At 33.4% G+C, this 26,553-nt stretch overlaps 1 protein-coding gene across 2 annotated transcripts in view; it reads left to right on the top strand.

The window, feature by feature from the left end:
• The window catches only part of LOC124369713 (UDP-N-acetylglucosamine transporter), a 34,005-nt gene that overhangs the window by 3,341 nt on the left and 4,111 nt on the right, over positions 1–26,553 (top strand). The window contains exons 2-4 of one of the 2 annotated variants that reach the window (XM_046827767.1): positions 7,590–7,691; positions 21,051–21,170; positions 22,537–22,751. In XM_046827767.1, coding sequence (XP_046683723.1) covers positions 7,661–7,691; positions 21,051–21,170; positions 22,537–22,751 — 366 coding nt within the window. In that variant the 5' untranslated portion in view covers positions 7,590–7,660. The remainder of the gene's footprint in view (positions 1–7,589; positions 7,692–21,050; positions 21,171–22,536; positions 22,752–26,553) is intronic. The other variant, XM_046827768.1, reaches the window with a different exon arrangement.

The raw sequence follows: 26,553 nt of genomic DNA, 5'->3' as shown, positions 1-26,553 counted from the left end.
AAATATAAAAATTCTAGGGTGTCTGATTACAAATGCTTGAGAAAGCTAAAACTGTTAGGCTATAAATTCACCTAACCATATTATTTTACTTGGTAAGAGGCTACCACACATTGTGTATACTAAGAAGTTAAAATTCCATTAAGAACTAAGTAGAAAGTAACTCTTTTTTGTAGATTATGACACAATAATAGCAGACTACTTTAAAGTACACTCACAACATAAAACTTTCACTATTAGAACAAAATGTCTACAATTAAAGTGAAGAGAACAATGTCTGTACCCAAATTCCCCCTGGTCTCCTAGATCTTATTTGGTGTATAAACTAAATTTCAGATGTGTTAATAATATTTGTGCATTATGGATTGTTAGTGCCTAATTCTTTCTTGAAATGAAAATAAGCTAAAGTACAGTATTAGCCAAAATAAATAGTACTGAAATGGTAATATTTTATTATGGTAAACACAGTAACATTACATATAGATTTTACCAATAAATACAAGTCAAAGGTAGCAAAATCGGTTGAACTTGGGTATTAACTTGTTCAATATGACCCCAGTTCAGTTTGAGGCAACACTTGTACCGTTCTTGTAGGTTTTGCATCATTTTTATGAATAGGGGTTGCTCCATTCTCCTAATACATATGGTTATTTTTTTCTTTGAGTTGAATGATGGTAGATGCTGGGTTCTCGTGGAAAATGTTTTCTTTTAACATTTCTCAGACGTAGGTGTCCGGTGTTGTAGGATCAGGGGAGTGGGCTGGGCAAGGAAAGTTTGTTCTAAGGAAGATGAGACGGTTCCCAAAGGTTTGTTGGAGGAAAGCGATGTTGTTAACGGCAGTGTGACTGGTTGCGCCATCTTGCTGGAACCACTGTGAATTTAACGGCAGGTTTCGTGCACTACAAAATCTCCTGAGATGTCTCACAAAACTATCAAGAATGGCCCTATATCGATACTGATTTACAGTAAGAGTTTCTCTATTGTTGCCTTAAAATGCAGTGTATGACAAGGTTGGTCCACCCGCATGTCCAATTCCGTATGAGCGAAAATAATGTTCTACAATAAAAACGTTCTCTACCGTTGTTAGCACCATGTTAGCAAAAACTAACCTCAAATAGGAAATAAGTAATGAACACGAAGCCGTGGCAACAATCCACAATTGAATCAGCTGATCGAGAAGGCAACTACAGCTGCTGATTCAGTCAGTTTCAGTACTGTTTATTATGGCTAATACCGTATTTAAAAAATTGGTTAAAGGTATATCAAGTCCATGTGTAATGTGTCCAAAATAATTATTATTGCTAAATGGAAATAATTATTGATTTTTGCTGATAAGTAGTTTCTAACAAACATAAAGTGGTAATCACATACAATAACGTTGTCATCAACTGTAAATCCTTTAATACCAAGATTTAATAAATTAACCCAATGTGGATCAATGACAAAATCAAGCAGTACATGGCCTAGCACAGTGACGAACTCAGATTACAAAAGAGATCTGCTTTTAATTTTACCCCCTAATAAGTCTAATGTCTTGTAGACTGCCTAAACATCACTAGGCCTACTATTCTCCAGAATGTTTTTTTAACAACAATCTTGCTTTAGTTTTCACACACACACATGTGCGCGCGCTTGCGCACACATCCTACAGATAACAATTGTGTAAATTATTCTATAGATAACACTTGTATGTAACAGTTGAAAATTCAGCCAAATTTACTGTTACCTATCTATCACTACTGAACTAGAATATTTTTCTCAACTGTTTTTAGAAAAGCATTTAGTTTTTTTATTTTACACTATCGGTTGTGTTTAGGCCTATTATTATGTGTTGCAAAGTGGAAAATGTATGATCGTCCGAATTGGATCAGTAAAGGGTGCTAAGAATGTAATAAAATATTTATCATGGAATTATATATATATATATATATATATATATATATATATATATATATATTATATATATATATATATATATATATATATATATATATATTATAAGTATATGGATACAAATATGTCTAATTTTCTTATGAGAATCCAGTTCATTTACAGGTAAGTTGAGTGTAAACAATGGGCGGTTTGATATGGTGTGGCATTACCGTTCTGCTGCCAATGGACAACTTAATTTGTGCCAAACAAGTAGATCCACAATAGTGTAATAAAGGAAGGATTTATTAGAAATATTGTGCTGGAAATCAGTTTACTGAATAGTAGTTACAGGAACATTTTGTACTTATCTGCAATGTTAAGGTCACACCTAGTTTGGCTGGTTGATCTATTTTTATATGCAAGTGAATCATTGGTTAATGATGGTACAATACTTGCTGGAGGCTCTGCTGACGAGGAACGAAAACTGGTATTTATCATATTAACGGATATAAATTGCAGTAGGTCTGACATAAATGTAAGTACGCACTTCCGACCATGGGTCACATTTATATCAGGAACATGAGACCTCAAGTAGCTGACATAATTTCAGTAACAGATGACAGCAGCACTCCTGAAGAAGGAAGGGTTTTAAGATGATTTAAATTTTCATGTTCAGTTATTCTTTTCTTTCCAGGGATTAAACTACACTTATCTGTTATTTACAATGCTGTCATAAGTATATAGTATGAGGAGATTTTAAGGTGACAACATATTATATGAATACCATTAAATTTGTAAATTTGTTGCATTTATCCCATTTAGAATCTTACCATTACTGCTCAATATACTGTAGGCCTAAGGTGTTAAACTAAAAACCTGATGATATCTATTTTTAGTCAAAAATGAAAACAGTATTGAATTTATGTAACCATTGGTAATGGTAAATCAGTTTTAGTAGCGGATTCCTATGTAAAAAAGTGAGCTAATCACGAATACAATATTTATTTTATGGAAATAGCCCTTGCAATTAAGAAAACTCAAAAAGTTGATAATCCTTGTGTTTCTAATCAGTTTAGATATGTTTTATTTATTTATTTTATATATACATGACAATACACTTTTTTTACAATAAATTACAATGTGTGTTCATAACTGCTTGAGTTGTATATCAGAGTCAAATAGGAATAATAATAATAATATAGTATATACATTAAAATAAAATACATGCAACGCAACTTACCATGCTTAATTTTTTTTAAAGAGATAATCTGATGAAGAGTCAAAGTATAAGAAGAGAACATACAGTTAGAGAAAAATAAATATACAATTTTACAATTGGATTGATTTGAGAAAAAATTAATCAGTATTATGATAATTTATGAGATGTTAATGCAACAATATCAGAGTAGTGAAACAGCTTGACATAGTGGATTAAAAATTAGTATACAATATTTTGTTTAACAATGAAAGAATAAATAGGTAGTATAATATAGACTATAAGACTAAGTAGGCATACAATAGTATACCAAATAAGCATAACGATAATAGACTAAGTAGGTATAACTATGTGTAAACTAATAATGTATAACAAGAATAAACTAAGAAGGTGCAACAAAACAATAATAATATTTCACAATCTTTAGTATTAAGTTGTATATTAAATACATGTTTTTATATTAGTTAATAAATGACTAAAGGAGGAAAAATTGACTATATGCAGATCTCAGTTTGATTAAGCAATCTTTACATTGTTTTACTTCTAATCTAATTTCAATTACCTGACATAAAATATTAATAATCAAATTCAAAACAACCTTAATTATAACATTTGTACAACTACATTTAAAGGGTTTTTCATTTTGGGCGGGTAGATGTTGAGATAAAATAAAACAAGCTATGTATGATATATTATCGAAATTTATTTTTCATATTAAAGGCCCATGTATAACATTGTGTATGGAATATGACATCTTTCAAATGTCCACCGTGGTTTCTCACAATGGTACGGATTCAAGTGGTCCAATTTTCAATTACTCTGCCGCATAAATCCGGTTGAATTTGAGCAATGGCCTGGATTATGTTCCTCTTAAGTTCATCGGTTGATTGAGACATATTGGCATAGATCTGTGACTTCAGAAAACCCCATAAAAAATTCTAGTGGCATCAAATCGCACGATCTTGGTGGCCAATTCACATCACCTTTTTGAGAGATAACCATACCCTCAAATCGTTCATACAAAATTTTCATGGTGTCGTTCGCTGTGTGGCATGTAGCGCCGTCCTGCTGAAACCACATGTCGTTTACGTCCATATCATTCAATTTGGGCCAAGAGAAATTCGTTACCATCGTTCTGTAGCGTTCGCCGTTGACAGTGATGGCCTTGCCAATATTGTTTTAAAAAAAATATGGACCAATCACACCGCCAGCCCAAAATCCGCACCAAACAGTAACTTTTTGTGGGTGCATCACTACCTGGTGAACCTTATGTGGGTTTGCATTGTCCCATATACAGCAATTATGCTTGTTAACATAGCCATTCATCCAGAAATGTGCTTCGTCGCTGAAGATAATTTTTCGGCCGAAATTAGGGTCCCCTTACAAACGCTGCAAAGCCCATCGGCGAACAAATAGCGTTGTCTATAGTCATAAACTTTGAGCTCCTGGGTCAGTTGGATTTTGTACGGATACAGGCCTAAATCCAGACGCAAAATTTGCCAAGTTGAAGTTTGCGAAAGGCTGAGTTCTTGTGCACGGCGAGGAATTGACTGCCTCGGGTTCCTCTGCTCAGTGGTGACGTTCTCGATAGATCTGCTGTTGCTTTGACGTCTGGGTGTAGGCTGGTTGTTTACCAAACCGGTATTCTCAAATTTAGCTACTAAACGTTGAAGAGTTGACATTGAAGGGTCTCTGTGTCTGCCGTAAAATGGTTGCAATGCACGTAACATTTTAACTAGTGAACACTCATTTTGATAATAAAGTTTAATTATCTGAACGTGCTGCTCAATCGTGTAACTTGTCATGATTAAATAATTGTAATTAAATAATAATGAAACAGCTGACACCAAAACAACATGGCCGCAACAGGCTGCCAACATCTACCCACCCAAAATGAAAAACCCTTTAGAATCATACAAACAAAGAATGGCATCAATCATGTGTTATTTTAAATTATTCTATATGATAAATTTCTTAAATGTGTCTAAAGCTTTATATGTCAAATTGTTAACCCTTTAAAGGTTTTTGTAGTTACCTTAAATTGTTGTTTTGCTGATTTTCTTTGCTGTTTTGACAGGCATAGGTTTGTAGAGTTTAAATGTATAATTTTTATGCACAAAATTTATTTTTTTGTGTATTGTTTAAAATTTTTATTTTTTTATATACTGTTCACTAAGTCGTCACTATCTGAGATTATCACTCAAATGAAGTTATTCGTATATTTTTGTGTCAGATGTTTCCATGATACAATAAACACTAGAAATAAAACCGTAATATACTCCCGGGCAGGTGACATGAAACAACAACACACAGTAGTTCTCTGCGTTGTGTGACTACAGCGAAATCATCAACGTGCAAACACTCACGACAGAGGAACAATGAAGTGCCGACAACTCGTAGAAAATGCCAGAATTACTTATGAAACGTGTGGTTGTCAGAAATGCTTCTTGCGCATGCTTCTTACAGGAGACAACAGAATAAAATACGAGTAACTTTAATATTATTTAAAATAGCATGTGTAATATTACGTTAGTAGCATACTTTTATGGAATTGCTATGAACTTAATGCTACATCAAAAACTGTGAAGGTGTTAAAAAATAAACTGTCTTTTTTGGTAAGTAAATTCTTTGGAATGTATTTGTACATTTAATGCCTGCTGAGCTTAGCTTCTTATAATGAAATTCCAATGAGTTAATGTACTGCACATGATTTGAAGAAAGACCAATTTAAGAGATTCAGCAACTGCAAATTCCAAAACACCAAAAAAGAGCCATCAGAATCCTTGGAAATCCTTGGAAGAGTCCTGCAGAGAAACCTTCAAAGAACTAAACATTCTCACTGTGGTAAATCTCTACATTCTTGTCATGGATACTTCATTCAATTCAAAATTCATTCATTAAAATTCAATTCATGTTATAACACCACTACAACACCAGACATGCTTTAAAAAACTGCCTTCCTGTACACCATCTCACTGCAACTGGGAGTAGTACAATCAGCACACATACTAAATTATGGTATGGTCTCCCTAAGAAGCTGAAGAACCCTGACAGACAGCTTCTTGAGAGAAAACTAAAGACCTGGCTACAAGAGCAACCTTTCTGCTCTCTGGCTGAATTTGATCAATTGACGGCTTCACTGACAACCTAATTTTTTGTATTATTCAAAGAATTGTATTATTTAATCATGTTCTAATCTTAACGATTATGTACATCAGAAATTTTATAAAAACAAAATAAATTTTTTTTGTGCTAGGACTTATTTAGTATGGTAGTAAAAATATTTTTATCTCAACCTTTTTTAGAAGTTATTAGGCATACAAAATAATTTGTGGAAAAGACTCCTTGCACATAGGCTCCAAATAATGAATCTCATTGCTTAGTAAATTGTAGTTGTTAAAAAGCATTATAGTTTTTAAAGCATTATATACTATCTTTATGAAGAGTTAGAAGTTTAGATTTATTTATTGCACTAACTTAATCACAGTTGGGAAATGAAAGCACCAGCAGTCGTGTTTTATAGGTGTACAGCATGATTGCAGCTGCTGAACACTACTTCATTGTAGACTTTGCTGTTAATATAACTTTCACATTCAGGTACTTATATCAGCCCGGTTTAAAAATCTGTAACCACTGTTAGCGTCTTAACAATGTTTCAGCTGTCAGTAATTTGTTGACGTGTTTTGACATTCAGCTGTTCTTTGTTGTTGGTCTGTCAAGGAGTTATAGTGGTCTAGTGGATATTGTGTGTTTGTTTTGATAGTAAAAGAACATGGTCAGTCTGTGCTGAACCTTGGCAGATGTTATATCCAGTTGTGGGTTACAAATCTTTACTACTTTTTACATTACCCACCAATAACTTTCACAGACATTCAAAGAAATATTACCTTTCCTATTCTAGTGAGTGGTATAGTAATAAATTGGTTTATTTTAATTCTTTTTACATTCATTTCCAGTCTTGATTTAAACTTGCTCAGAATTGGTAAACAAATCCCTGTGATTAGGCTCTGGCAGGTGCACTAATATGCCACTGTTAAAAGGTTAAGCACAGTAAAAATATTCGGTCACTTGTTAAATTCAAGATTTTATAAATAAGTTATAGTATTTATATACTACGGACCAAATTTATAATTTGTAAAAATCTTTTTTTTTAGAATTTATTTCATTTCCATTGAAAGGGTTTGTGTTTGAAAGTTGAATATAAGTTCTATCTAATTTGTGTATTAAAGTCGTTGATATTGAAAAGTACAATTGTGAAAACATACAATTAATTTATTTTAAGTAAATCATGAAATTCTAACTACGAAAGGGAATGAACACTTACCTTTTAGACTTGAACTTGATTATGAATAAAACTTGTCAGATTACTCCCATTCAGTTGATTCATAAGAAAAACTATTTATGTTATCATTGTGTTGTTTTAGTAATTTACTTATGGACTTTATTATTGTAAATGTTATTTATTGAGTAGTCTTCAAACTGTACTTCACAAATTATTTAACAGTTTACAGATAATTGAGCCCAAAGGTTGGTGGCCTTTCGTGCAGGCCTAGATGACTTCTGTCTGTTGACAAAATGGCCTCCAAGACTCTTAGATTGACACAGCGTAAGCCGCCTCTCACCTTGTGCATGCATTTGTTGAATAGAGGGAAATATATAGTAATTTGGTCTTCTGTATAGATAAATGCTTTAACAAACTAACTCAGTATGCAGTAACTTATTGTACAAGTAGTGGATTGTAATTGTATTTGTCTTCTTATCATAACTAATATATTATTTCTAGCAAAGTGAGAAGAACCATCTGTTATGAGTGACTATTAATTATGTCAAAAGAAATAGTCATTTTTATCCACAGTGTAATTTCTTTAATTGGCAACTAATTTGTTTTACAATTTTTCAGTAGAATTTTTTAAAAATAAAACCTATTCTACAATGGTTGCAGTATGCATCAAGTGTACTAGATCATCTAACTGTCTCTCTGAATAGAATCAACCATTGAGAAAGTCTCATTCAGATAAGCTGAAAAAGTGTCTGGATTAGAAACTGATAAAATGGAAACAGTTTGGAAATTATTTAGGTGAAAAAAGTTTAAATGACAATACCAAGAAAACTAAAAATAGATCGTAATAAAATCTGAAATCAGCAACGTAATTATTAAAATGTGAATTACTACTTTACATTAGCAACCAATGCTACTAGCCAAACATCCCACATTTCAATTTGTTGTATTCTTCAATGGATGTTACTAAGAAACATTTGGCAAAACTTTAAAAGTAGCTTAATAAAGCTACTTGGTTGTTCATCTAATAGCCTGATAGAATTTCACTGTTTAGTTAAATAATGTATTTTTCACATTCACCAATAAAAATACATGTTCATCATATAAATTTATGGAAGTATCTAAAATTAGTATATTTGTGCTATGTTAAAAAAATGGAAATTTATTTTAGAAAGTATTGAGGAAATGAAATGGTAAATGCCAAACCCTAGTTAAAACACTTTCAGTATTTGTATTTATGATAATAGACTAGTCAATCAATGTCTGAAATTCCATTATGTCAGATAAGGAATAAAAAGCACGCTAAACCTCTTATGAATCTTAATTGGAATTTCTAAAGGAAATAGCACAGACCTATCTGTGGTATTGTACACTTGAGATGTGGGTTATTCTTTTTTTAAGTGTTTGCATAATCCTTTTACAAGTAGATAGATTTGCTACTAAATAGTATGGGTGTAGTTTACTTGAAATATATTTTATAAAGATCATAATTACAGGGAACAGAGCTATATCTCTCTGCATTTTGAATAAATTAGGAGAGTGTATAAAAAAAATTAGAAATGTCACTAGGATTTTTCTGTTAACCATTAAAGTGGAAATTGTCTGAACTTGGATGAAGTTGCTGTTTCTGTGGTGCCATCACTTGAAATTACATCGCCCGAAATTTTTAGCAAAGTGACGCCCGCTTTCATTTGTTATAGTACACTTTTTAAGACAACTAACACAATCCATATAGCACTGCTTTGACAAAGATTTGGTGATTTCAATGACATATTTCTTTTTTCCTACAGCTGATTATGCCATTATTGTGAATAATTGAAAGTCACGTGTTATTGGATGTGAAATGTAATTCTGTCATCTTTGTGGTTTACTTTAGTGTTGTGCTTATTCCATTTTTTTAGTTGTTTTACTGTAGAGGTAGTTTTTTGTGCCTTTTGTGTTTATAAAATAAGTGCACAATATTATAAAAGAGATACAGAAAAGTGATTTTATCCTGAAACATTTTTGAAATATCGTAGCCAGTGAAAACTCAAGTAAGGATATTCTATTTTAGTTTTTTAAATTTTAGATAGATAGCTTATAATAACTTTCTAAGTATTTAAAATAATCAGTTCCAATTGATAATGATAACACTTAGAACTTTGCGAAATGGTGTAGTAAGCTAGCTGCTCCAAATCTACAATGTATGTGCACGGTTTCCCTTGTGTAAACTGCCAGCTGATTATAACCTTCAACGACTGAGGAGTTTCTTTTCTACATAAAACATTATCAATAGAAACTTGTGTCAAATATTCTCCATGCAGAAGTTATATTGAGTTACTTACTGGTAATACTCTGTATGATTCCCATATTAAAAATAGTTAGTTTTGTGAGAATAACCATTTAAAATATTTTCTTTATATATTTTTTGTCTGAAAATAAAAAAAATTACTATTTTGGGTATTATTTAGTTTTTTATCCTTACTCTGATGAACACATATAGTAGTGAAGTTCTAGAAAATCATTACTCCTCAAATGCTTAATGACGGCTTACTATTTAAGTGTGAATTCATATACGCTAAAAAATCCTAAGCCAGAATTTATTATGTTATAAAAGAAATGTATTACCTCAAATTTATATTTGACTTGATTTATAAAACAGCAGTATTAATCAAAATATAAAAAAAGTTTTCATCTACCGGTAATTGTTTTAATTTGTAATAGATTAGTTAAAAACTGTGACCTGCATTACTCTAGTTACATATGTTACTAACATTCTTTTTTTTAACACTGATTCCCATATTCGATTACAAAACTTCCTAGACTATAGGTTTTTTAATTCAGATGCTAAACGTCCTGAATCATAATTACCTTCTTTTAACACCTTTAAAGATCTTAAATATAATAAGATGAGTGGCATAGAGAAAATAAAAACAGAATGCATCTAAACTTAACTAAACTAATAATAAGAAAAATAATTTTTAATTTTTTAAACCTAAAATATCTTGAAAAATTATAATATTGTTTGGAAACTCAGGGAGTAGGCATAAATTTTGAGCATTTGGAATTATATAACTTGCTATCTTTGAGTCTGGTGTAATTAAAGTATCAAATGTGTTAACTGTTTATAAAGCCAGAAAATGTTTAAAATAAGTTTTGATAGTCAGAATTTGATGTTTACTGTGTATTTTCTTCTCTTTCTTGTACTGGAGATTATAAGTGAGGTATCATGTAACCATTTATTTCATTTGCAATTGAAAATATTCATTCCTCCCACCAAAACTACATGGTAAAAAGCAAACTGTAGAGTAATCCTCATACATCCACAAGTTAACGGAAATACAAAAATATCCACAAAAACCATTCTTCACAAATATTTCATAAGAAATAAAAGGTTCTGACAGCTTTTCTACCTTCAGCATGTAAGTTGTTTATTTGTATCTTCCAATTAATTTACTACTGAGATAGATGCCGAAATACCTTATTTCATTGACAACGATTACTTCATATTAAAATTATAGAAGTTGTTACAGTTAGTATGATATTTAAATTGTCGCTTTGAATGCCAACAATATCAAAATTTATATTCTTTGTTTTGGAAGTGTCAATGATCATTAAATTTTTGCAACACCACTGATTAAGTAAGATTAAATCATGTAAGATATAGTTTTCAATTTCAAACCAACTATTGGAAGAATATATTAAAGCTACGTCATCTGCAAAGGCAGTGATTTCGCCATAAAACGGTTTCAAAAGGAGATCATTTATACAAATTTAAAATAGAACAGCAGAAAGTACCCCTGAGGAACTCGGAGATTGATTGTTTTTACACTACTTAAGACATGTTAAATTTTAACTTGTTGTGTTCTGTTGGTTAATAAAGGATTTGATCCAGCTCAGTGCTGCCCCACGGATACCAGCAAATTTCAGCTTTTAAATTAGGATTTCATGTTGTACTAAATCACACACCTTCTTGAAATCTATAAACAGACCTGATACTTTCTTATTTTAATTTAAACTTGTGTAGGTGGGTTTCCAGATTGTTGACCTTTTGGGTTAACTTCGAATTCTCTCACCGAATGCTTCTGCTTTCTTGGAGGATCGCTTTATTTTGTTTTCTTAGTTCCTCCTAGCGTCGTCTATTTTAGAAGAAAAGAGCTCAATTTATGTTTTAAACTCTTCAAACTTAAGAGATTGATTTTTAAGTTCAGTAAAAACCTCATGTTCAAAGCTGTCCAATATGCTTTTTATCTCCTTAGTGAAAGCTGTCGATGGTTCTCCTGATTTGCAGCTGTTGCCTGAGGCTGTGCTTAGTTTACAAAACCAATCTTTCTTTTGGACCAGTAAGTTTTCACTGCGTCTGGAAACCGATTTTAGTCCATATGCAGAATCGTATTGCACAGATCGGCACACTTTAACATATCATTAAGATCGTTAGTTACAACTACGCACATGCCACAATTAGCCAGCATTATAGACAAAATAACTTTAAAACACTTGCATAATTAAATTCACTATTTAAGGCACACTCCGGTATTTGGTGATAAGCAAAGCTCTTATCAGAGGCTTGACCACTCAGTACCAGTGACTGAGGAAGAGTGTTGATATAGGATTGAGATCTGGATTCTTTGTTTGTCATTCAATAGTGTCTATACAGATATCTATAAGATAATAGACTATCTAATAGATATAAGTCTATAAGATAGTCTTGGACTGCTTATGCAGGCGAGCATTGTCATTCATCAGTTTGAAGTGAGAACCAACAAATGAAGCAAATGGAACTACATGTTCTTCTAATATGTTTTCCACGTGCCATATTACAGTTAAAGCTGGTCTAGGTGCTACAAGCTCTGAGCATGCTTCAAAACTAATATCGCCCCAAAACATAAATGAACCCCCTCAAAAGAATATCCTGGGAGAGAAGCAGACGGGCATATCTTTCACCCTGCCTTCTCCAGACAAGCTGACGTCCATCTGGAGAAGCTAGACTAACTCTTGTCTCATCTGAGAAGAGAACCTTCATCCAATTGTTCATGTTCCAGTAGACTTGGTTTTGAGCAAATCTAAGTCTGACTACCCAATGTCGTGTGGTGAGGAGAGGACTTGCAGCAGGTCTTCTGCTGCTCAAATCACCTTTTCTAATACGTCCATGTATTGTATGACTTAAAATATGGACTTTATGTACCTGCCTGATCAGGTCCTGGAGCTGAGTACTAGTACTCCTGCGTAGACAATTATTGATCATCTGTTGTCTGTGACTCTTGTTCTGCCCTGAACTGACCTTCTGTTGTCATGTCCAGTTTATAGATATACCTTATGGCTCTCTCATCCGTTGAATGGTGCACTCCAAATATTCTACTCACTTCTCTTTGTGCCCCTGTTGAACAAAATTCTTGCTCTACATACGTGCCTCAGCAGTAGTCAAATGACAGTGAACATCCATTGTAGTGTACTATCAGTACAGCTTATTGATTGTGAACACTAATAGAACTCCTTACAATTAAAGCTTGTTCATAAGAATAAAAAATAAAATATGAGGAATACTTCAAGAATGTCATTTATTTGGAATTTGGACTGTATATTAGATAAGAAGCAGAAAATATGATTAGGAAGAAGTTTGTTATCAGAAGTAGATTATCTTATCTTTAGAGGATGCTCTTTGGTTAGTGTACTAGCCATCATAATAGGTCTTGCACAGTCGTAATTTTTAATTATTGGGGTGGTGCACAAACTTTAATCCATGAGTGTAGTTTGTAATTTGTGAGAGTCGTGGCCCAGCGATCTAGGGCATCAGCATCTGGACTCTGGGTCTGAGTTAAAGATAGCACACTTTCAATTCCTATCTGTAACTAGCACATTTGATCAATACTGCCAACCTTGTAGTGTACTGACTCTCTCTATTATTCTGTTTGATAACATCCTTGTACAGACCAGTGACCCATGAAGACACACAAAATAAGGTCAAAAAGGGATTGGCCTCTCCTTAAAAAAAATAGAATAATGCAGTTTATAGTATAGTTTAAAATTTTCTTTTATGAGTATAATGCTACGAGTATAAGGCAAATCATTATCTTCTGAACATTACTGTACTTGTTTACCTCAGATAAGAAAAATGTTTTGAGTATAAGATACAAATAGTGTTGATAGCTTCACTACTTGGTAGTAACAAAATGGTTCATGTTTGAACCATTTTGTTACCAATTTCAGACTTTAGAGCAGTCTACTATACCATGATCCTCCATTCAGTTTCAAACAGAGTTTCCATTGAATCACTTTCTTGAAAGACACGAGTCCAGTATTTATGATACAAACAAGTTTTGTCTTATCACAAATTTTTTGAACATTGTAAGCAGTTTTAAGGTGAGATACATTCCTTGCTGCAAAGTTAACTATGAAATAAATTAAGTGTTTAAATTAATTTTCTTTAGATTTTGTACTGTGGATGTTTTTAAATCAACTGTAATTCAAGAACTAGTTAATTTTAAATATAACTAAAGTCTAAATTATGAAAAAATAAAAATTACTAATAATAGCAAGGAAAATTAAACATATTAATCTGATATAGAAATAAGTTCTTTGTTGACTATTTTTAATCCGTTTATGATAAAACAAAACTATGTAAATACTAAAGTAGTTTGTTTTTACTAGAAATTTTTTACACTATATAAAATGATCTACCGTACCATTTAGGTGTAAGGATCATTAATTAATAGTCCAGTTACTAGGAAAATAGAAGTGCCTACAAATTTAATATGGGATTAATACCACTTGGGTAATGGACTGATTGTCAAAATCAACTCTTAAGTTCTCAAGTTATCTGAGGTCCAATCGATCTTCCTTTCTAAAACTGGACATACCAGACTTCTCTGTTATTACAACTTTTGACTAGATATAATACAATGACATATAGAATACAGGAAAATGGCATAATCTAGCCTTGAACTCTTAATTATCTTGTCTGCAAGTAGCTGAATTATAGTGAAGTGTATACCAGGGTTGCTGGCCAGTGTAAATCTAAATCATAAAACTAAACCTTGTAAAACTTGAGTTTTGTGGGTATTTTAATTTTTGAAATATGTACTATAAATAGCTGATAAAATATCTAATTAAATGAATGAAATCACCAAAAGTTACCTAAATTGGATAAATACTGTTTTGCAGTAAACAGTGTCATTTCTAAAGATTTACAATTGCAGATTTTCAGTTAGTTTAAGATGAGACATTAAGGTATTATAATTTAAAACAGTAAAAGGTTGAAAGCATCATTGAAGATTTTAGAACCGTTTTAAGTTAAAAAGGAATATTTAAACCAACAAAAATACGTCTGTTTAATACCAGCCTTATTTTACACCTACAGCGTAAGAAGAATTGCAATGCAAGTATTGAGCTTCATAGGCTTGGTTTTTTTGTTTGTTTTACAATGAGTTAATGTGTGTGTTTCATTAGTAATGGGTAGTATGTATTTGCTCAGTGAGTGATAAATAATTTTACGAGACGTGTAGATTAAAAATACTTTTGGTACTGTACAAATAATTACATTTAAACTGTCTCTGAGCTGGTAATTTTATTAATTTTTAATCTTCTATTGTAACTGATAGTTGTAATTGGAAATACAGAATTAGTTCAGTTATTGATTGTTCAGTTATCGTCTACTCAGAGATAATAATGGAGAATGGAGAGAAAATTGTAAGAAATATATGACTCATTCTACTGTTTACATGAAATGTACATATATATATATATATATATATATATATATATATATATATAAAAATTTATTATAATGGCTTTTTAATGTGTGAGAAATTTTTCAGGTTAAGTTTAAGTTGAAAACAGTACCAAGCATCATAACATTTTTATAATTGGCTTTAAATTCTACTGTGACCAAATCTGACCTCCTATAAAAACTAAAGAATTTGTAGGAGAGTGACTAGTTTAGCAGTAAGGGTACGGGTAAGGCACAGTAAGTGCTGGTATTTAATAAAATAATTAGTATAGAATGTTTTTTCTCTTCATTTTGATTATGTAAACATCTTATTTTAATTTGTTATATAACCATATGACAACTTGTGTGGAAAAGAAGGAACTCAGCAATGTAAAAATAATGTTGTTGGTGTAGCATTATTACCTGTAATTATCAACAGCTGTCCAAATAAAACTGTTTAACAACAGCTGTTCTTCAGATATGAGATTGGAAAATAAACATTACAGTTATCACTCACAGATCTCTTGTTTTTAGTTTAGTTTAGACACTGTTAAATTGCCATCTCAGGAAATTCTCTTCTCCATAATTAAGGGTTAAATTTTTCACTCGAGCTGATGGTCACAAGGTCTAGGGTGTCTCACATTTTGAGTCTCAGTTAGAGATACCATGAGTTTAGAGCCTGCCCGGACCAATTCACATTTTGTCAGTACTGACAATACTTATGATAAAATAAGTCCTCATGATATTTGGAAATTAACTTTATTGTGGTTTTAGATGTACCGGACGTGTAGTGAATACATGTATATCAGCTTGAAAATTGAAAATCTTGAGTTTCTCCTTACTCCTCCATTTTGAGAAGAAGTATATATTACTCTATGTTTTTGAGTTGTTAGGAATACATCTCAAAAGTTCATTATTTTTCATAATTAAAGAAATCGAAAGGGAGTAGGTATATCTTTACTTCCACTATGTGTAAAAACCTACTTGGGTAACATTTTAGGCAGAAAAATGTACGCTTCGAACACTTTTTAGTTAAATAAAGGTAAATTTTGTTATTAGCTCTGTAAAATAAAACATTGACTACAAAGTATGCACTAATTCTAAATGTGAGTTAATTACAAATGTATGGTAATTTAATAAGGTTATCAGCAAGTGAAAATTTATAGTTTTGGTGGTTATAAATAGTGGGTTGATTAAGTTTTGCAACCATGTGAACAGCACACAAAACTTTCATTTCTGAAAATACAAGTATCATTCCAAAAAATTAAAGTTAATCATCAGCCTTTTCGGAAACTAGTCCTGTAAACTAGGTGACCTGCATGTTTTACTACTACATAGTCATTTGTTTGAATATGAAAGACGATTTCCGAATAGAAGAACACCTACTCACGAAACATAGACATTTTAAATAAATTGATGAACAAATGGATCTTTTCCAACCATTAATTGTTTGAGAGAACGTCCTGTAATACAGTCTGTACGCGAACAACATAATATCATTGACATGATATAGCACAGTCCTCAACTTAGCACTCACCGACTTTCAAATAGATTAAACATATCTCATAGTACAGTCTGGAGAACATTGAAAAAAAAAAAACAACTTTTATCCATATCATTTACAAAGAGTTCAGAATCTTCATCCAAGTGACAGAGCAATAAGATTACAATTTTGTCAATGAGTGTTAGAAAATCGAAATAATGTAATTTGTCTTTTAATCGAAGACGAACTGATGCTTACATGATCGGAATTCTAAGTTTGAAAAATAGTCACCGTTGGTCAACTAAAAATCAAAAAGCAACCTTCACATTCAATTTTCGATAAATGTATGGTGTGGTGTAATTGAATCAGTTAATTTGCTCATTTGTTTTTGAAAACTGCCTCACTCATCCTGTGTACAAAAAATGAGAGCTTCCCAGTTTAAGTCGATTTAATTAATATTTCTAGAGATTGAGACCCATTAAAAGTTTTCCGTACCTACTCAAAATTTAATTTAGAATACAATGGTAGTAATAAAGTTCGAGAAATGTATCAAAATGTCTTAGAAATGTTACTTTTTTAGAAATGTGTGTGTGTTTTGTTAGCTTTTGTTTAAAAACTGCAATAATTTTAATCTGGGTTGTATGTGAATAATGAAAACTTAATTTCCGTATTAGTTAAATATGGTGCACTAATCTATCCAAACCAAGCCTAATAAACGGATGACCATAGTTTAATCAGATAGTACACTTTTCTACTTTAACTGCACGTATCCCAAAGTGGTGTCACAAAGTGAAATAAATCTGTTGTCCTAATAAGAATTGTAGGTTTAACTACTTACCACATGTTTTTAATAAATTTTGAACAATTGTTTTCGTTATAGTCAAAATATCCTGATTTATTATTGATTTAATAGAAATCTAAGCCTAATATTCCTATTAGGTTTTAAAATGAAACTGATATGGTAATCAAAGCAGGAGTTAAGTTTAAATGAATTAAAATTAATTTAGAGTGGTATAAAAAATGATTTAAATACTTTTTAAACCATAGGCTACAGTTCACAGCAGTTTCAATACCAGTTCCAGTTTGGTGTAAAATGTTCATTTTCATGTAGTAAAAAGGTTAGGAGCTTAGACATTGTGTTCCTTCCGTATTTTGACACGTCCATGGACAAAATATCCTACACATACTCAACAATCTAGATAACACAAATTAAAATATACAGTTATAGTTACTACAGATGTATGATCTCAACACTTTCTATATGTTGGTGTAAACTCATAAACTGTAATACCTCTTATTCTTTCATCAAAATCCCTTCAACTGAATAAAAAGGTTGACTACCTCAGTCAAATCATCAAGTGTAAATCCAACTGGTAATGCTTTCTATTTTCTATATGCCCTTAATTGTCGTATAAAAAATACATATTTTTGTCCACCAATATTGTCCAGGACACAAGAAAATGTGTATATGTTTTATGTCAATAAAACAAAACTAAATTATACATTCAATTAATTTTACATGCTTAAATATTTCTGCAACTCTTTTAAACTGCAAATAAATAACTAACAGTTCAATATAATTGATTTGTTATTAAATAAAGTTTGCTTTTTAGAGAAGAATAAGGTATGTATCTATCAACAGATGTGATATGTCACAGTTTTACTTTGTGTGGTAGATGCTATTATTGTAGGTTGGTACAGTTGTAATTGACAGATCCATGGACCCACAAATCATTTTTATCTGATTGTCTGAGTGCATGTCAGTACCTGACAGCAACTTGAGTTTATCAATATACTTGTGTCCTCTTTTCATAGAGCACAATTTTGTGAAGTCGTGAAGTTATCTAGAGAGCATTTTCGGACTATGATTTTCCATACGTTTGAAGTCGGTTTGTCTCAAGAGGAGTGCATTGAATGCCTAAAAATTGCCTAAGGTTCTGAAGCACCATTCTCTGCTACTATTTTAGGTGGTATTCAGAATTTAGAAAGAGTTGTAATTCACTTCTAGACGACTCAAGTTCAGGAAGGCTGCAATCCGCTGTCACTCAAGAAAACATTGATTGAGTGCATGCTATGATCCAAGAGGACAGACACTGCACTGATTTAATGATTGAGGCTTCCCTATGGATTAGATCCCTAGCAGTGTGAATAATAATTTCTCTGTGGGTACCTCATGACTTGACAGATGAGCAAAAGTTGAGCGTGTGAAAATCCGCCAGAAGACCCTCCAAGTGCTTAATAATGGTGGTCATTGGATTATTTCCAAACTGGTCACTGGTGATGAGATATGTGTATATATATATATATTATATATATATTATATATATATATATATATATATATATAATATTATTGTGTATATATATATATATATATATATATACACATACAATTTTAAGACGTTTCAACTCAAGGAGAGGGTCACGTATCGGTGTCTGAAGCTATCCCCCATAGTGGTCAAGAAACAATGATCGGTAAAGAAAGTAATTTACGCTGTTTTCTTTAGGGATGGAACTGATGAAGACTATTAAGCTAGAGGGACAAAGGACTGTCATAGGAAGTTGGAATACCGAACAATATTTGCCAGCAGTTCTTCAGAACTTGAACGTTAAAGGTTTGCACCACAACAATGCCTCTTCTCACACTGCTGCTAAAACTTTTTAGTTGTTTTTAACAAAACATACATCAAAACCATGGAGCACCCCTCTTATTCACTCGATCTCACTATGTGTAACTTCTGGTTATTCTTCAATCTGAAGAAACATTTGTGCGATCGTCGCTTTTCATCAGAAGCCGAAATTAATGATGAGATCCGTTGATATTTTGATTCAGTTCTAAAAATTGAGAGGCTGGGTGCTTTCAATGAATAGAAAATCTGACTTTAAAAGTGAATTGACACTGAAGGGGATTACTTTAAAAGACACCTAAAGTTTGGTAAGTCTAGACCAAAAACTTCATATATCCGCAAACATTCAGTCACCTTTGTAAATGAGTATTTATATTCATAATATAAATTTATGTGTTAAGGAATATTGTCAAACTGGCTGCAGATGACTAAATGATATTATTATTATATTTTTAACGAAGTGGGCAAAAGACTATCAGATATCAAAATTCCAGTGAATAAATACATGAGAAGAAATAAGATAAGCTCTAAAGCTGCTAAAATTGTTAATCACAAAATATTAACAAATTCAAGAATGTGTTTCAAACTGCCATGAGTGAAACCTCTTGCATTTTAAAAGTATTGTAGTGCTGATTTTATAGACTTTTAGTTATATATGAATACGAATACGACTTGTAATTCTGCAGTGTGTAGAGAGGCAGTTAAAAATGCACTGATTATTAGTTTTAAGTGTTACAAATATATACAAGGATCATTCAATAATTAAAGAGACAAACAGATCTGGGGAGAAAACTGTTGGTAGGGTAATTCTGGTACTTTTATACTTTAAGTTGGCATCACTGGGATAAGCCCTGATTAGCTGATTGATAACAACGTTGTTTTTATAATCTCAAAAATACTTATATAACCTGATGACATAATTCGTGCTAACCACCGAGTCACTGTGGAAATGATAATTGAAGTTCATGTGAATATGGGTACAGTTCATAACATTAAAAACAAGTTGAAGTACCGCAAAACATGTGCAAGATGGGTCCCAAAGGAGTTGACAAGGCTACACAAGGAAACTAGGTTGAAAGTGTGCACAGAGCTACAGGAACATATGAAAGTGAAGGTGAGCACTTCCTCAACAAAATTTTAATATGTGATGAAACTTGGGTTCACTATTATCAACCAGAATCAAAAAAGGCAAAGCACGGAGTGGAAGTACACTAGCTTAAGGAAGAAATTCTAAATTTAAGCATCCACAGGAAAAGTCATGTTGACGGTTTTTTGGGATGCTGAAGGTCCGGTTTTTGGTGATTATCTTGAAGAGCAACGTATAATTAACAGTCAATACTACTCGGATATACTTTTGAACAAAGTGAAGCCAGCCATGAGAGAGAAATGTCATGGATCTCAGAGTAGAGGTGTGATTCTCCAACAAGACAATGCGAGTCCTCATACTGCTCAACTAACCTTAGAAACCATTAACAAAATGGGCTGGGAAGTACTGCTTCATCCCCCTTAACAGTGATTTAGCATCAAGCGATTTCCACTTGTTTGGTCCGTTGAAGGAGGCGTGGAAAAAGTTTCCTGGATAAAGAGGACGTCAAGAAGTTTGTGGGAAATTGACTCAAACACCAAGATATAAGTTCTTTGCAGCTGGTTTAAAAAAGCTTCTGGTCCGTTGGAACAAGTGCATTAATGTTCAAGGGGATTATTTTGTCTCTTTAATTATTAAATGATCCTTGTATTAAGAATTTAATACAAATTATTTTACACAGGAATTAGAGTAAAAGGTAACCATGCCTGCAACAAATCAACTTAGTGGAGACAACATGTGAACTTCGTTCACAGATGTCGTCAGATAGATTTGTGTGATGTTTATATAATTGTCTTTCTCTTTGACAGGTCGTGGACACTTCCTTAAAGTGGTCAGCTTGGTTACACTTACACTACAGAATGCTGTATTGGGCCTCAGCATGCGCTATGCTACTACAAGACCTGGAGACCGATTTCTGTCATCGACAGGTAGGCATAATCTTATTACACACCAGAACAGAAGGAATGCTGAAAAACTACACTTGTTGTGACATCCTACAAAACATAAAAAATTATCCTACCTTCTTAAAAACATGATTACTTACGATAAATTGTGGTTATTTTTACTTATGATCCTGAAACGAAAGATCGATCAATGCATTAGAAATCCTTTGGTTCTCCATGGCAAGAAAAGCATGAAAAAAATCAATATTCAAGACAATAATAATTGTCTTGAAAGGATTGTCTATCAAAGGGATTGTGCACATTGATTATGTACCAGAGGGGAAAACAATGAATCAGCTTTACTAAATTATTATTCTGACTGTCCTACGTGAGCATTTATGGAGAGAACAGAATGATTTGTGGGGAAAAAGTTATGGATCCTTTATAAGGACAATGCCCCAGCTCGCTATGCTTTGTCAGTTAAGACGTTTTTAACCAAACACAACATATCTGTCTTAAGCCATTCACCCTATTCACCCTAACAACGTTGTTTTTATAACCTCAAAAATACTTATATAACCTGATGACATAATTCGTGCTAACCACCGAGTCACTGTGGAAATGATAATTGAAGTTCATGTGAATACGAACTTATGATCCTGAAACGAAAGATCGATCAATGCATTAGAAATCCTTTGGTTCTCCATGGCAAGAAAAGCATGAAAAAAATCAATATTCAAGACAATAATAATAATTGTCTTGAAAGGATTGTCTATCAAAGGGATTGTGCACATTGATTGTGTACCAGAGGGGAAAACAATGAATCAGCTTTACTAAATTATTATTCTGACTGTCCTACGTGAGCATGTATGGAGAGAACAGAATGATTTGTGGGGAAAAAGTTATGGATCCTTTACCAGGACAATGCCCCAGCTCGCTATGCTTTGTCAGTTAAGACGTTTTTAACCAAACACAACATATCTGTCTTAAGCCATTCACCCTACTCACTTGATTTGGGCCCATGTGATTTTTTATTGCCAAAATTCAAGTAAGCTTTGAAAGGAGCAAGATTTGAGACTGTTAAAGCAGTAAAAGAAAAAGCGACGGAAATCATGAACAAGGTTACAGAAAATGATCTGCAGTATTGGTACGCTCAGTGGAAAATTTGCATGGAGCAATGTAGAGACTGAGGAAGGGGAAGTAACATCAAATTGCTAGTCTTGAAACTTTTATATTGTCTTTTATTATTTGTTCATGTAATTGTGTACAGGTTTTCCTGAAAATCTTATCATTCAACTCTGTTAATATAATTTAAATTGAGTTTTAATGTTTATAAGTTGTCTTGCATATGTAGTTCTATACACTTTCCTACAATTTGTTGTCATTACAGAAAATGTGTTTTATTTTCAAGCTGTGTTCTGTGCGGAATTGGTGAAACTATCGGCCAGTCTGTTTCTGGTGTACAAGGAGGAGGGTAGTGCCAAGCGATGGATCACAGTTCTTCACAACAATATCATCAGACAACCCATGGACACACTGAAAGTGTGTGTACCTTCACTTCTGTACATCATTCAGAACAATCTGCTCTACTTGTCCGCTTCACACCTGGATGCTGCTACTTACCAGGTGAGCAATTCTGCTTATTTACTTAGGCATTTTTATTCTTCAGGCCTAGAAAGGTTTGAAAGTAACCAGGTAATTTAAATGTTTTTCCTATACTTTTTTTGTTTTTGCACCGGATTAATCTTTTATCAGTCATAATTGACTTAACTGTTGGTGACGGTTCCACAATTGTGGTTTCAACAGGGATAGTATGCTGTTAAATGCTTTGTTGACTAACCACTGACAACCACACTTAACACCTTGCCTGCCATGCCGACCTGATCGGTCGGCGACGAAATTGCTACAACTCGGCAATGCCGACCCGATCGGCCAGCACAATGACGTTTCCATTGTTTTTCTTTGTTGCCGCTGTGGGCGTCACGCTCGACTCTAGTGGCAAATGACTGAACTAAGTTTTCTAAACAGATATGAGACTAATCAGAGAACGTTGTCTGGAGTCGTTTTGTTGTTTATAGGTTAGCTAACAACACAACGCAATATCGTTAACATTTGACTCCCGATCGGGTCGGCAGGTTTTTTTCTTTTATACATTTTAAAATAATTGAAACAAACATTGTTTTAATTTAATATTGTACTTTCCTCACCAAAATTGTATGGGGAAGTTTTTAAAATTAAATATTTGAAGCTGCTAGTTTTGAGTTATTGGGTAGTAAATTAAATTTCGTATTCAATTTGTTATGAAAAACAAAAGTTACTATGGTTACAAAGATATGTTTGAGGATAGCAAGGTTTTAAGTTTATTGTGAATAGGCTACAAAGATATGTGAAATAGAGGATTACATAGTTGTATTCAAATTTATTTGTGAATATTCTTGAAGCAGTCTTTGCAGAGATAAGGCTTCCCTGGACATAATTCACAAAAATTGGTCAATTTTTTAAGATTCTTGGCTGCAATTCGACCTCCTTGTAGCATAGCTGTTTGGTAGCAAATCTTGCAGTTTTTTCTTGATCTATGTTTGTTTTTTTCATCTTCTAACCCCAGGAGGCTAAACACTAGTTTTTCTCTGAACGTTTTCATCGAGTAAACATTTTTCCTTCCTCGTTGGACAGTACCGGTAGCATCTGCATCGTTCTTATAGGCAAGCCATGCATTCACGATGGCTGTTCCCAGGAGCAATTCCTCTGCGATTTTGTGGTACCAGCGCATCGACTTCCTCACTGGCGTGTTGTAGGAGGACATCTGGTCTGACAGGTCTATGCCCATTTTAGCCTGGTTGTATTCTACCACAACTAAGGGTTTCATTATAGGATCACCCTGTATGGTTTTTTTCCCCAGTGTCAACGTAGCCTGGAGGATGAATTGTGGACATGAGTCTTACCTCTCTCTTGTCCACCCACCTTGTGTATACTATGCCAGAAGGGTACTCTAAACAGCTCACTTCACCTTTCCCTATCTTCAGCTGTGGAGGGATTGTAATTTTGTGGGGAAACCAGGCATGGTTGCTCGTTACCGTACCTACTAAGTGAGTATCCCTTGCTAATAGAGTGTTGGCAAGATCCACAGATGTGTAGAAATTGTCCACAAATAGTATATGACCCTTATCTACATAGTCAGTCATTAGCTCCATGACAGCTGATGTCGCTACTGTCACTCCATCCTCATTGCAGGTCCCCTTCCCCATGTACACTTTTATTTTATAAGTGTAGCCTGTTGTGTCGCAGATCTTAAATATTTTGATCCCATATTTGTGGGTTTTGTTAGGGAGGTACTGCTTAAAAAGCAGACAACCTCTGAACGGGACCATACTCTCGTCAACCACAAGCTCCTTACCTGGACTTTTTTTCCTTTTGAAACACTCATTGAGGTGAGAAATAAGCGGCAAAAGCTTGGACAAACGGCCTTCTTGGTCCATATTTTCGTTGTTATTGAAGTGCCAGAAGCGTAATAGCAACTGAAACCGGTTCCGGCTCATTACACGACCTGCTACCAAATTTCTGTATAGCATCTTTGATGACCAGTAGTCACTTATTTTAGGCATTCGGACCAAGCCCATATACAAAACTAGTTCTAAAAACTTTTTCATTTCATCGATATTGGTGCTTGTCCATTTTTTAAGCCTACTGCTGCGATTTAGTCTCATTGTATTTAACACTTGTGCAGCATTACTGTTGGTTTCGACAACCATGATCTCCAGAATATTATCAGTTAGATACAAGGATCAAGATTTAAATAATCAATTGATTTTGCTGTGTTTGGTAGATTTAAATTAAACTTTTCGTTTCCAACAAAAACAATATCTTTTTGTTTACCATAAAACAATTTCCATTTACCCTCTTCCTCTACTTTCATATTTACCTTATATGATTTTCCCTTAAGATTTGTATACTTCTCAGCGAGAGTAGTGTTATCCCCAACAACTAAAGCTTCCTGGCCCTCATTATCTACATTGATCAAGTTCAAACTAGCATTTTCGATACCGCCGTTCTCACTCACATTATTTATAGTATTTCCAGAAATATTATCTAAGTTTATGTCTAGGCGTACCTCCATTTCCTCATAAACATCATTCTCATTCCCAGCCACAGCACTTTTGTCATCAGTTTCAAATATAGAGTCGTAAGTGATGAAGTCCTCGTCGTCCTCCATGTTGTCCGAATCAGAAACATCAGAATCAATGTTTATTCCGATTCCGCCTTCACTGACTCCGAGTATGTTAGGTTCACTGCTCATCAGAACGTCCAGAAACAACTGTATGTCATTGTCCTCTAGGTTTTAATCCATCTTGGAGAGTTCTTAACACAATTACTAAAATGCCAACGCACACGGATAGACACAGCGTGAATGTAAAGACGTGAAGTATCAATGAGGATTTAGGTGCGAAACAACCCGTGTTACAGCTGTAAGCGGCAAGGAAAAGGAGTGGGGGACGAGTACGAGTGAGTACTGTGTCTGGCACCAGCTGGGGTCTGGTAATAGCTGGCGCTAGTCAGCCAGTGCGCGCACACTCTGTCATCACAGTAGTATAAAGTAAAATATCAAGGTTGACTGAAATTTGAACGTCGGTCCGATCGGGTCGGCAACAATTTTTTAAAGGCAATTTTCGTTGATAAATATTGTTGCCGACCCGATCGGGTCTGAGTTAACCCCCCATCCCCTTAACATGTGTTTTGTGAAAATCAATTTTATTAACCAGTATCAATAGTCCAAAACTAATTTCACAACCAAAAACACGACTGCACAAGTTGGCAATCCAGGAATCTTGAGAATCTCTTATGGTGGCAGGCAAGGTGTTAAGCTCTACATTTTGTATACTTACCATCAACATTAATTAGTAACCCATGATATGCCAATAACCAAAGTATTTTCGAGTTTTATTTCTCATTTCAATGGTATTGGTCTGAAAGACATTGCATAGGATTGGTAAAAAATCATTTTGAAAATTTGGTAACCAATCAAATTCATTAATTTACTGTGTACCTGCTTTGTGCTATCATTTTCAAAGTAACTATTTTCTTTTATGTCTTAATTTTCTAAATTTGTTGTGATACTATTATTGAATTAACCTTGAAAAGATGTTATAATGAACACGACTTCCATACCTTGTAAGTTCAACCAGTAAACCCTGCTCTTGGCTGCTTAACCAGCAGCAGCAAGTGAGTAGTAGCGAACCTAAGATTTGGCTAGGGAGAGGAGGGAGGCCAACCAGTTGCAGATGTAGAAATATATTTTGGGCCTTACCCCTAGGAAGTTTAGGAGTTTTGGAGTATCCCTCAGTTGAGAAGGAATCATATATATTATCATTCTTCTGGCATTAGTCCCATCTTGTTGTTACTTAACTTGGGATTCAGATATTACTTTACAGGA

The sequence above is a fragment of the Homalodisca vitripennis genome, chromosome X (genome assembly GCF_021130785.1).
Source record: "Homalodisca vitripennis isolate AUS2020 chromosome X, UT_GWSS_2.1, whole genome shotgun sequence".
In the NCBI taxonomy this organism is placed as follows: domain Eukaryota; kingdom Metazoa; phylum Arthropoda; class Insecta; order Hemiptera; family Cicadellidae; genus Homalodisca; species Homalodisca vitripennis.
This window is presented reverse-complemented; position numbering and strand designations above follow the sequence as displayed.